At 39.6% G+C, this 14,184-nt stretch overlaps 1 protein-coding gene across 32 annotated transcripts in view; it reads right to left on the reverse strand.

Annotated features, from left to right (window-relative positions):
* dlg2 (discs, large homolog 2 (Drosophila)) overlaps positions 1-14,184 on the reverse strand; it is a 153,146-nt gene that overhangs the window by 72,590 nt on the left and 66,372 nt on the right. For 25 of the 32 annotated variants that reach the window (XM_058626678.1, XM_058626680.1, XM_058626689.1 and 22 more), the window contains one exon: positions 13,883-13,942. The exons of the other annotated variants lie outside the window; for them this stretch is intronic. In XM_058626678.1, the coding sequence (XP_058482661.1) occupies positions 13,883-13,942 (60 nt within the window). The remainder of the gene's footprint in view (positions 1-13,882; positions 13,943-14,184) is intronic. 32 annotated transcript variants of the gene reach the window in all.

The raw sequence follows: 14,184 nt of genomic DNA on the forward strand, positions 1-14,184 counted from the left end.
TGTAAAGGCTCCGTTATTGATGCTGATAAGAGTAAGAAAGAGAAACGGAGCATAGCTCTTAAAAATCAAGGTGCAATATCGCTAACTGTTGTGCAAAGCCTCCCTGTGGGAGTGGGAGTGAAAGAAAATAACAAAATTAGACTGAGTGAAAGACACCTTGATGGTGAAAGATAGGTAATGCATAACTGTTGCTGCTCTCCCTCTCTGTAGTCTATTGTGTGGAACCACATATTCTAAAATCGATGTTTTTTTCAGGATACCGCAGTGCAGGGTCACGCCATAAATCCACGCGGCCAACTTTAAAACATCACCACAAAACACATGACTGTAAAACTCTGAAGGCCACACAAACAAACCAGCTGCTCGGACAACCTTCATCAAAACCTTTATGAAAGACCAAGTGGAGCTGAGAGGAGCTCCTGTTCTGCACGCGTCTTTGTTTGACTCGACATCTCCCCCCCCCCACACACACAACATCACACGTCTCTCTTATCCACACACATTAGCCCTGCTTAGTATACGGACGACCACAGCTCAGAGTACTTTTCTGTATTTTCAATGAACCACCATGCTTTTCCTATTCCTGCTCCAAACATAACTAATGTGTTTATTTCCAAACGGTGATGAGGCTGCAACTGGTTAAATGAGTAACTGATCTCGAGTAAAAGACTCATTATTTGCTCCATAAAGCGTCAGATAATTGTGAAAAATGTCAATCAATTTTTGCCAAAACTCCAAGTGATGAGATTCTGAAACAAAACAAAGGTATTAAAGAGTTTTTACTGTCAACGAGGAGCTGAAGTTTTATTCACTCAAACCAAATAATATACAATCAAAGATGTGATTAATGGCTATTATTTAGTTTTAGTAGCCAATTATTAACTGATTGATCGATCAGACAGATGTTTTTTTTAAAAAACGTATCATCTTAGCACAGTTCTAATGTGGTTTTAATGCATTCTGAATGCTGCAGAATCATACAGCAGGGAGGCTTATAATGTCAACAGCCACCGTTTGGTTACGGGGAAAGACTTGTAATATATTTATATACTCTATCGCTAATCTAATCATGTCAATGTGTACTTATAAAGACTACACACACGCTCACACACAAGCTTGCAAAGCTATTCTTCTTAGGACACGGCATTAACTTCCATTCGTTTGTACCGATTAAACAAAGCAAAAATCCCTAATCTTAATTCACATCTTAGCCCCAAACTTAACTAGTTCCTCCGAAATGAGGGTCTGCCTCATTAGGACCAGGTTTTGGAATCGCAGAAGGGGGTAACAAATACAAGTACACACACAGACACACACACACACACAAACAGTTAAGCTTAGAGAGCTGCGCGCTGACCCAGATTGACGTATCGAGCCGCTCCATTGACCTGAACTTGCTGAACGATTGTGCCGTAGGTCTGCACGCATTAAAACACAAGAGACACACAATCAAGGACAGACACACAGGTAAAGAAATGACATGTATATATGTTAAATAATTAAACACACTGCTGTTGCAAAGTGTGGACGATGCCAACGGTTCAAAGTAATGCCAAGAGAGCCAACATGAGAACATGAGTGTGTGATCATCACGGTTTAGATCGGTGTTGTGAGAAGTCCATGTGTGAGGTGGGTGTTTGATGATGTATAGTGTGGTGCTGATGATCACACTACAAAGAACCCAAGGTGATTCCAAATCAATTGTCTTGACGCTTTAACTAGTGCTAATGCAACAGCAACCATTGAATTCTGTAAAATATTTAGGTCTCAGTTTAGTTTGTTTGATTTAGTGGCTGAAAATGTGTTTTAACACTTTGTATTATGGCAGAATAAATATCAAGTGCAGATCCATATTTCAATAACTGAATTTATCTCTCACCAAAGCTGGATTTTTCTCCCCACTCAGGTGAGTGTGCATTGGTGTGTTTTAATGCTTTAAGCATCTATGAGAACCTTTAGCTGGATTTTTTCTTTTTATTAATGCAAAAGTATTTTTTTTTTCCTCATAATATAAGTGGTCTTTTTTGTTGTCCTGCATAGTATGAACATGAACTGTATACAATATAAACCTAAACTTTTCCTCTGGGGTTATTTTTTTTAGCTAATGATAACAATAATAATAATAATTATGATCTAAATCTGCTGCAGTGTGGTTCTTCACTAATCAAAATGGCTTTTGTTTTTTTTTATTCAGCTGCGGGCTGAAGCTGAGTCAGACTCCCTGAGTAAGTAAATATGCCAAAAGTAAAGAAAGATAAAATATTTGCTTTCTAGTATTGGATTTTTTTTTGCTTCTCCTTTTTTTAACTGAACAAGCTGAGATTAATCAATGTGTATTTATATTTTTATAGTATAGCTTTCTAATGATTGTGATTTCTGTCGTGCTACTGAGTTTGTCTTTCAGATCTTGTCAAATTAAAGCAATAACATGCCGATGCTTCTGGTTCTCGTGTATTCAAATCAGTGCAATTAACATGTTTTTCTTTGTCAAATGTCATAAGAAAAAAAATAATTATGTAATGTATGATGATAATGGGGGCGGGACTAGATAAGCTTTGCTTCTCCCGCTTTCCCTTTCGGTTATGTGTATTGTGTAAACTACAAGGTTGTGTGATGAGTGATCTAAATGTCATTACCGAAATAAACATATAAATAAATAAATGAATGAATGAATGAATAAATAAATAAATAAATAAAAGAGACAAGTCCTATCCTTATCACACAATAACGGGACAATCTGCCAGAAAAAGTCGTAGAACTTTTACTGCTGATGTGTTAAATCAGGCTTAAGGATAAAACTTACTGCAGTTAAAGGTGTGAGAACAACGACTGCTGCTTTCTGGCCAAACTGAGACGATATGGTCAGTGCGAAGTGAGGTTGAACTGCTGGCCAAGTCAACCTTTAATTCATACAGCACAGCCCACACGGCCATGTGGCTGAAACATTTGGCCACAGATACTACACAATTAATCACGACGATGACTTGGGCGTCCTGCAGATAAAAGTGGCGTAACCCACTTCAGTTCAAGGACGACACTTCAATTAAATTTTTAAAAAAGAAAGAAAAAAAAAGAAACTGATGAAGCAATATTGAATATAACAGTGTGGTTTACAGGCCAAAATCCTGATCCTGCACTTAATGACTATATCTCTTAACATATGTGTCCTTATGAGCACAAGTACTTGTTCTTGACTCTCTCCACTCGCTCCATCGCCTGAAATAATTTACATATTTGTCTTGTTTACTCGAACTAGGATTACTATTAGTTAAAGCTGCTGTCAGTGAAATCCTTTAGTAGCAGTCTACAAAGAGTGCGATCCGCTCTGCTCATGAAGTTAAGCTGTTTTTGTCCTGAAATGAATGCCCCCTTCTCATCCAATGTGTTCATTAAGTGATGTAGGGACGGGGGGGAGCAGGGGGTGGGGGGTGGTGCTGACAGCAGCTACAGACAGGAAGTGGGGGGAAAAAAAGACAGCAACTGTAAAGTATTCCCCTAGGTATTTATATACACATCCGACATTATTGTTATGAGAATATGGCACAGGTTATCCAACACAAGTTACTGCAAAACAACTCAGACTCATGGTATTTTAGCTAAATTTATTCCTCAAATGTACATAAGATGCTTCAAGCAGTGCAGTGTTGTCAAAATGTGCAGATATTATATGTTGTTTTTAAACCATCTATTACCATTTTTATTAAAAGGTTAGATGGGACCTCTTTTTGGGGACAATGGAAATGAATTAAAGCCACATCTGCTCCAAAAAAAAGAAAAGAAAAAAAGACTCTTCTTTAAAAGCCTGAATTAATAAAAGAAGGGTCATCGCAAATCCAACGTGCCCCGCATTAGACGCAGCCTTCAGCTAAAACCAGACTCCATCTCATGATCTGAGAAGGTACAACAGCACTCTGTTTGGGACTAATGGCTGTTCTGTTCAATGGCTTTCCATTTTGCTTTCCTCTGTCTGAGAGCTGACCTCTTTTATCCGCTCTTCTGTTTTGTCGGAAATTCTCCTCCGACAATATAAAAGAAATGCTTGCTAATCTTATTTTTATTTATTTTTTTATTCTCCGCATGTTGTCGCCGCCTCTAATTCGTGTTCATTTTCGTTTCGCAGATGGCTTTCCCATCAGCGAGGACGAGGAGAGAGAAAAAAATATATATATGTTAAGGGAAAATAGATAAAGTGGACAAAATTGACCTCTTGCAGAAAAACCACTAACGGCAAATCACTTTGGGGGGAATCTCATGGTGTGTGTGAAAGTGGGCAGAAAGCACTGTACCTTTCGCGCAGATGGCGATATATGTGACTCTGTGGGGTTATTTGCGGGGCGTCATTATGTTCAATCTCGCTTTGATGGGAACTTGTGAAGAGCATCAGCAGAAAAGGCCACTCACACTTTTGCATTTTTTGGCTCATTGTGTTTCCCCTCCTCTCTTTTCCCTTTGCTCACGTGTTGACTTGCTGATATTGAAACAAGCCTTTGTCTGACAAATGAGGATGTCGTTCTCGACACTGTCGATGGTTGATAGGCGGCAAATATGCAGTTACACTTTATACTGACCTCAAAAAACCTGACGAGAACATTTTACTGCATCCGTCTTTGTTGACTGACGCTACAAACGTGCACTTTAATCTCCTTTGTGCAGAACTTTAATCAGACACTCGACACCAATTCCATTCCATGTTAGTATTCCTGTTCCGCCTACGATTAAGGAAAAGGGGTGGGGGCGCTAAAATTTTATTTTCCGTTAGTTTTCGTTAACTATAATAACCTTGCACTTAACCCCACGTGACGGCAGAGTATGAAGAGCATTTTGGCTGCTTTTTTCCATTACTATGTTAAAATGCACAGTATATACAGAGGCTATAAGAAATATAGAGTGTCTTATATGCTTTTTTTTCAGCACAACCTATAGGCAATCTGATGAAGAAAAAAAAAATTTCATTTTCTATATAAACACACCTGAGCAAACAGTACTGAAAGGGTTTAAAATCGGATTGAATTTGAAATTTGGAAATACGTCACAGTTCAAAGTTCACTGGCTCGTTTTTATGAACAAAAAGAAAAACGGTCTAATTTTGTGACTTCTGCACAACTATCGCTACTAAAAATGCGATATAAAATGACTCAACAACGCATAAGAAGACAAAAAAAACAACACATTTTTTAAAGCCTGAATGTGACCTATGAACACGCACACACGCCCAGGATGTCCATATAAGGAGTTGTGCATCATTCCGACAGCAATTTACCAAGCGCGCACACTGCACAGATCTATGCGGCGTGAGCACTAAGGGCTAAATCTGGTCTGCCCTGGGCCACGAAGGACTCTGATCACTGTAATCGACTAACACCCAACATGCTCTTTCATATCATCAGTATGTGAGAATTTAAAACATAGAGCAAGATGTTAACGGTCCAGCGAGGCTCTCAACAACAAACTATTAGCAATGGTCTGTTTCTTTAGATTCCACTAACTGTTTGGGCTTTTTAAAACTCAGTCATTTCTCTTGATCATTCACTTATTCATTCCTATTCAAATGTGCTGTGAGGTTTATTAGTATTAGTAAAAAGAGGTTTGTATGAAGTCAGTAAAATAGAAAGTTGCACGTGTTAGCAGTAATTATCAGTTAACACGTGACCAGTACCTGATCATGTGTGAGAGCGGTAACAGGGACACCTGGACTGCAGACATTGTTAAGAACCTCTTTGAAGATCTGAAGTCTAGACATAATTAGGGAAAGAAAAGAAAAAAAAGAGTGCCGTTTGATCAGCTGTGTAAAGAATATGCACACTTTTCTATGATAAATGGACTCTTCTGTGCAACCTCCAGTTGGATAATTTCCTTGTAGTGAACCTACTTCACAGAAAAGGCCATGTAAGCCAATATTTGGCTCTGTCAAATTCCTCTATGACTGTGATGAGTTGGATTTGTATTGTCTTAATGGAAAGTGCACTGTGCCTTAATATAACAGCACTTTAAATGAAGCAGGTGCACTTTCAGGACCAGCAGCTAATTCTATGATGAAGCATAATAAGGAATAGGATGTAGGTCTGCAAACCTAAGCTCCTGAAAGCTAGGAGTGATGAACTGACAATAGGACAAAAGAGAATTTGTGTGCTGCATTTTAAGTAATTACACGCAGCTCCTATCACAATTAGCTGCCAATGAAAAGTGGCGTTAATGCTTTCTTTCAGTCTCAGTTCCACCTTGTTGTCGGTCTAATGAAAGACGTCCCGGCATTTTATTTTCATTTTCAACGTACGAGGGAGAAAAAAATAAAATAAAATAACCTTTCAAGAATAAAGTAGTAATATTATGAGATTGTTTTTTTTTTATTATCATTATCTAATGTATTATTATTAAATAGCAACAGATAGCCTGCAGTCGACCACCAGCCATTTCCTCCTCCAGTCCAGAGATTTTCTCCTCGTCTGAGTGATTCTTTCTTTCAAACAGATTCAGTTTCTTGCACAATCTTTTGTATTTTTATTTCTTTATTTGTGAACCTCAAATCAAAATGTAACTTCTGTGAGTGTGTGTGTGTTTTCAGTTGTGGTAGAATGGATGCAGATGACTTGGATATAATTTCCTGATGTTTTAGCCAAAACGAAGAGCACAAGCAGAGCTGCAACTAACCATTATTTCCATGAATCAGAATTATTTTCACGATGAATCGAGTAATCGTTTGGTCCATAAAATGTCAGAAAAACGTTAAAAAATGTTAGTCGGTGTTTGTCAAACCCGGAAACGATGATGTTCTCAAATGTCTTGTTTTGTCCAGAAATCTAAACGCTTCACTTTTAATGTTTTCTTTATCTGACGCAAAGAAATGAAGAAAATATTCACATTCAAGAAGCTAAAACAATCCGAAATCTTGTTGATTGATGATCAAAATAGTTGACCATTCATTTAATAATCGATTAATCGAATACTTGTATGAGCTCTAAGCAGAAGTCATGAATGGGCAACCCAATGAGGAGGAGCAGAAGAGTAGTGATTAAAATTTTTTTTTTTAAATTAGAAAGAAAAAATGGTTGAATGGGCTGAAAATAAAACACTAACAAGAGATCATAAAATAAAGAAATAACCCAAGTCACTGCACAAAAACATGCACTCTGGCCTTTCTTGTTGACTTTGTGCCAGGAGCTGTCACCGTCCGCTCCTCTGCTCCTCTGCCTGTGTGTCTGCACTCGTTTTCTCTTTTATTTTTTTAAATTTCTTACTGCCTCTGCCTCCTGCCTGTCCAGTGCGTGTTCACTCTGTTGTCACCTCACTTGTGTACACGTTTCCTACGAGTCTTCCTGCTGCACAGGATCCCGACTGCTTGCTCATTATTCACCCATCTGCCTGTGGGCACGTTAACGTTCGTCATGAAAGCACCGACCTGCCTGTGTGTGCGTGATTGGGCCGCTGTCTGTGCCGTGACAGGGACGGTGTTTCCGCAAACACAAAATCAATCAATAAAAGGAACCCTGCAATATAAAACACAATCTACCGCCCTCACATAAAAGTGTCACCTGCATACATCAGACTGAAATTGTACAGGTTCAGAGTGACGGAACTACTTTGTGCCATTATGACGTTTAGCTTTTAGTTTCAAGGACAAAAGACACTCGTCAGGAAGACTTCTCCTCGACATCGCTCGTCATTCTGGAAAACTGTCACTGCAACTCATCTTTATATGCTTATTATCAAGAGTGATTTAGAGTTTACTGAACTACAGTAGTATCTCCATAGCGTTGTTTTTCATGTATCCAAAAAAGTGCTCGTGAATCTTCGTTCTTTGCGCGTTCCTGTGCTCTGGAGGCATAGCTTCGGAGGAGGGAAGTCTGAAGACAAGCGCTTGGACTTCTGAATTCAAAACTGTTTTTCCAGGGTCTCCAACCCTACCTTTAAAATGAATGTAAAACACGCTCAAACCACTTTTCCTCGCATTTTGTTAAGATAATGATTTTGTCATCACAGACTGGCTTCACATTTTTTGTAAACATGAATCACAAATCCAGACGGCTGTAAATTATATGGAGACAAATAGCTGTATTTTGCTTTATTTACTCTTCTCGCTATGACGTGTCCTGTGTTTGTCTTTGTCATGTTTAATCATTTGTACACACTACATTGCCAAATAAAAATATTCACAGGAACACAGGACTCATCAAACCCCTCGAATTGCCTCTGCTATAAAAACAAACCGTTTCTGTACACAAGGCTGAGAAACATCCTACAATAAAGTTGGTGTGAGCCTTGAATGAAAAGCCCTCAGCTATTTACCAACTATAAACAAAATGTCTTCAGGACGGAAGTGTATTTGCACGACATCGGACTGAAAACGATTCTCCGATCCTGATTGCTGCACAGTTAGTGGCGTTATTGTTATCAATGTCGGCCACTTACACGCGGTGGCTTGAAAAGCCAATCTGAGAGGCAATCAGGGCCTCCCATTGTGTGGATAAGACGAGAGAGGAGGAATTATGACAACAGGGAGTGCATCAGAAAAAGCAATCTCACTCCAAGGAGAGTGAACTGTTGCTCTGACTTCTGTGACCCACAGCCGGCCATAAAACTTCATAAAAGTGCTGTTTATCGGTCACAGAGTCAAATAATTGCCGTTGAGAATTTTTACGATTCAAAATGTACAAATTAACGGAAACTTTGCATGCGGTGCAGTTCTGTCTCCTACCAGCAGAGAGCGCACATCAACCAAAGCACTAAGGTAATTAACAGGAAAATAAATCAATTTGCATGGAAACAAAATGAATGTGAAGCTAAGGCAGAGGTGGAAAGTAATGAATTACATTTACGATTACTATTTATATATAGTGTTAAGGCAAAGGCCGATGCAGGAAGTAGTAAAAAAGCGGCAATGTGTAAGATAGGCTGAGTTCATGTAAGGAGACTCCATGTTCACATAGCCACTAAAAACAAAAATAACCTAAAAATTAAAGATTAGGCATTATTTTATAAGAACTACTAAAAATGTAACATGACATTATTTATGATTCCCCCGAAACTGCAGTAAATCGCTTTGACAGGACATGGCTGCACTTTGCACATCTGCAAAACAAGTTGGGGTTTTCCCGTATGGATTAGGTAGCGGCACGGCTTCTTGGCTGCACCTTTGCCTTGACATTGCACCGTGCAACAGTGCAGCTACAGCCCCGAATGCTGCTGCTGCTGCTGCTTGTGGATCACTATTTTTTCCAAATAAGATACGATAACGCTTTATTAGTCCCACAAAGGGGTAATATGCAAAGGCACTAATTGTTTTATTCAGCTCACATAACTCATGCACCGTTAATGTACGGTGTTTCAACTGACGGTGTAGAAAATGTGCAAACCTGCTCGCCTCTGCCTGACTGACGGAGAAGAAATTGCTGCCAGAGAAATGCATGTGGTTTTACAAGCTGGTATTACCATGGAAAGAGGCTGGCAATCGATTAACAATGCAGCACTTTGAATCAATAATGTCTACGCTGAGTCACACTCTCCAGTCTGTGGTGCTTGATTTGGCCAGTGAAGGAGGGGGTTTGCACTTCCTCAGGTCACAGACAAACTATAACTCTTGCCTCCCTGCTGCCTTCACAATTACACCAGCTGTATTAAGGCGATTTTTCATTCAAAAGTCCCGAGGCTGAGAGGAAACAAAAAAAAAAACCTGAGCACAGAGACCGTAGTCCTGGACACGACCAGGACTCCCTGTCCCGGCACACTCGTCTTACTCATTTTGCCATCCCCAATAATTCACATTAAGTATACTCGTAGTCACAGCGTGGTGAGAGAACCAACCCACCAGGAAATTACAACAAGAGAAAGTCAATAGCTATCAAAGCAGATGAATGTGTGTGACAATGCTGAAAAACCCACAGAAGCTAAACTATGTGTTCATTAATTCATCCATTGTCTACGGCTTTATCCTCCACATGAGGGTCGCGGGTCACTGGAGCTTATCCCTGCTGACACAGGGCGAAAGGCAGGGTCGACCCTGGACAGGTCGCAGGGCCATCGCAGGGCAAACGGAGACAAACAACCACCCACTCTCACATTCACATCTACAGGCAATTTTGGACTTGTGGGGTGGGGAAAACTGGAGAAAACCCATGCGCACACACAAGGATAACATGCAAACTCCATACAGAGAGGCCCTTGTTCTGAAGCCTAGGTGTGTTTGCTGCAAGGCAACAGCCACTATGTTCAAAACTATATGTCCATCCATCATCTACCGCTTTATCCTCCACATGAGGGTCAGGGGAGGCGCTGATGCCAATCCCAGCTGACATAGGGTGAAAGGTGGGGTAATCCGTGGACGGATCGCCAGTCCATCACAGGGCCACAAACAACCATCCACTCTCACACTCACGGTCAATTTAGAGCGTCCGATTAACCTAATCCCCATATTGCAGGTTTTTGGACTGTGGGAAAAAGTCATGCTGCAAAGGCACGAGTGCTAACCACTCCCAAAACTATGTATTTTATATTTAACTTCAATATTGATTTGTTTTTCCAACTACTCCGTGACATATTAAATCGATAAAATGTCGAGAACAGTGCATCCTCTGTACGGTCAGCACGGCATAAAGTGATGAGTTACAAAGAAAGCAAATAAATATGCACATTTTGTGCATTTTCTTTAGGGATGGGCCGATACTTTAAGTCTCTGTATTTGTCTGATACTGGTCAAAAACACTGGATCAGATATCAAATTGAGAAAAACTTAAAATGCAATACAAGCTTTTAAAAAAACCTTTTACATGAAAGTTTTCACTCTGGGGAATGCACGTCTGCCACGCTGCAGTAATCATGCAAGCCAGGTTTTATATTAATGTCAGGAGCCATTTTGGACCAGCCATGAATTTACAATAGTCCACAACAGACAAAACAAAGGGAAGGGTGAGGTGAGGGATATTCAGTTGCTAAATTTTACACAAGCTGCTGCTAAAATTCACTTTCCCCTGCTCTGCATTAGTCAAAACTGTGACCCCAGAACACACAATGACACACACATTTACACAAAATTAGGCTTGTGATTGCTCACATAACTGTGCTAATGCAACTAACGAAGCAAACAATTTTGACAATAATAGCAATAAACCACATGCGTTTGAGTCAGTAAGTCCATGTACAGAAAAACAACCTCCCCTTTATTCACAGATGTTTCCAAATTGTCACAGATTAAGATTTTTACTTCTGTTTCAGCCCCAAGGAGTCACAATACGGCTATAGCTGCACTGTTGTCCACTGTGACTTCTGCTGCTGCTGCTAACTGTGTTTGCACTTGTTTGATGTACGGCCTACGCTGCCATAAAAAGTAATCACACAGCACGTCGAGTCCGAAAAATGTACATGCAGTGAAACAAAACAGACACTGTCAGTTGATTTATTTATGGGTTTTTAATGGTTGCAATTCTTAACGGCAGTTAAACAACTAATAATAATCATCGTTAACATCCCCCGACAAAAGACGCTCAATTCTACATTACCGTATATTTGTAAATCTGATCACTTTTGGCCCCAAATGTCACCTTCATGATCTGTTTTTCAAAATCTTTCCTATGAAGTTAAACCAAACAATGAAGCTCATGCTGTAACTGTCCTTGAGGAAATCTGGGATGTGACTCATGATGTATGTCCTGAGAAAAGGTCAAATAAAAAAATATTGGACATATTGGAATACAACCAACTGTGACTACATCACAGGAAGAAGACACAAGAAGCACTCGAAAGCAGAAAGAGGGCTTCATTCTGCATTGAGTTCACCGCTAATGCAGTTATTTACTGCTGTGACTGCTGTGTGCATTTTCACCTCTTCCAGATGAAGCGTCTCAAAGTGTACAAAATACCTTTTGTACGTGTTTTTTTTTTTTCATTCATTCAAGGCGGATTGGGACTGCACTCCTGTTGCAGCTGTCGTTACCAAGCAACCTAAACCACGTGCGCCGAGATGACGACAAAGTTGACGCAGTTTACTCGGCCCTCTATGACTCAACAGACTCAATTGAGGGAAAATACAAAATAAACGTCCAGCATGGCAAATTTTCACACTATTTACTTACTTAGTGAATTAGGGACAAAAAAAAAGAAAAATAATCAAGAGGAGCTTGCGGTTACTCCGTATTCATTATTGATTCTTCAAGAGATTGTTAAAGTCTCAAACCAGCAATAAGATGTAGTCTTTCTTCCGTTTTTTTTGTCAGTGTAAACAATTCAAATATTTTAACATACTGAGGGCTCAACACTGAAGGACACGTTTCAAAACAGAGTACAGGAGAAAGTGCCAGACAACACAGCAAAAAAAAATACAGCATTTTTTATATCCTCCCCCCGCCCCCGGTGTGTCGAGCTGCTGCCAACATTTGCTCAGCTTGTTACTCTGATAACTTAAGATCCAGATGTCCACCTTCAAAAAATATACACAGTCAAATCCAACCAACATCTAACGATATATGGACAACAAACAGGCCATTTAGACTTTCTTGCAGACACAACAACAACAACAACACAACGCTGACACATGCACAAATGACACTAACCAAATGGAGTGCACCATTAACTTGACCCCTCGATCTCTTCTGTTTTATTGATCACTAGGGCTGGGTATCAAACTTCAATACTTCTCTGGTATCGACTAGGTATCAATAGGTAATCACTTATAATCAAAAAGTGTTGCCAATTGATATTACATTTCTGTAAATAAGGAGTTAATCTCATCAGTGTCAGTCAGCAGATAAGCATGCAACATGCTGTTTGACTAATATCAGACAGTGTTGGTGTCTGACTCGAGACTTGCAGTCCACAAGATAAATGTGACGGAAATTGGACTCAAGACAACTGGGTCAGCGAAAACTAAATCATTTTAATGTAATGCGTCATCATTTTTTGTAAAAATGAATCAAATAAAATCGGTATCGCTCGGGAATCACTATCAAAGTCCAGCTATCAATACTGTATCGGAACATTTTAATCAAGACCCTGGCCAATTGATCACTTGTAAACGTATTCTGACCATACTGATAAAGAGATGTATCGCAGATACTAATAGACCTTACAAAGTGTATATCCCACTTAAATATTACTATCATAAACTTAAAGTAGTGCTGTCAAAAGATTCAAATATTTAATTCCGATTAATCACATTAATGTCATAGTTAACTCACAATTAATCGCGCATTTTTATCTATTCTAAATGTCCCTTGATTTCTTTATGTCCCATTATTTTTTCTCATTTTAATGCTCTTATCAACATAGAAAAGTGGAAATGTTTTGTTTTTTATTGAGACAATATCTCTGTCACCCTGCATATTTTGAGTTATTCCTTATTGTGAAAGCCGCACAATAATAAGAGAGGAGAGTTGCAACAGCATGTGAAAAAAAACCTACAACGTTTGCTCGGCCAAAAGAACGCTAATCTCGCAATTAAAAGAAAATTGACGCCGTTAAATTGGCTTTGCGTTCATCATCACATATGTGTCTCAAGTGTAGTGTAGGTTAAGTCAGCATAATAGGGTTATTAATCGAGACAAGTTAACACCAGATCACAGTGACACCACGACAAGCACATGGGGTTTGATGGCAAGCAAAAGGTTTCACGAACACACATGGGGGGGTAACTTTAACTCAGTACGAGTATCATGACAAACAAAGAGGCCAAAAATGCCTGCTGAAAAAAAATTAAGCCTGCTTCTTCAGGGAATGGACACCAAACACCAAAAAGCAAAATCCATGCAACAGCAAGGCAGCATCATCTGGGCTTAAGAGACCCAGACATAACGAAGGAGGAGTGAAGAATACACAAAAAAACAAAAACGGTCAAGGGACTAGGGTTTCCCCTTCCCTGAGGTCAAATAAAAATGACATAACATAAAATAAAACTTGCCATGTAGTTTGCTGTGGTCACACTCGGGTATGCAAGATCAAAACGGGTAACCAGTGCAGGCTGCAGGTAAGAAACGAGAGACAACATCACTAGCCAGTATACTTGGGTAAAGAGAGAGAGAAAGAAGTGGGAGTGGGAGTGGGGAGGATTCAAAATGGGTTAAGACTGCATGAGGATGATGTGGAGTGGATCACTCAGGCTTCCTGCATTATTTCTATTTATGAGGAAGAGCCTCTCACTCGGTGGATGTTTAGACATATTCCCGTCAAGGACTGACAGCACAAGAGCAAAAACAATAGAAG

Source organism: Solea solea, chromosome 4, assembly GCF_958295425.1.
Source record: "Solea solea chromosome 4, fSolSol10.1, whole genome shotgun sequence".
Taxonomy (NCBI): Eukaryota; Metazoa; Chordata; class Actinopteri; order Pleuronectiformes; family Soleidae; genus Solea; species Solea solea.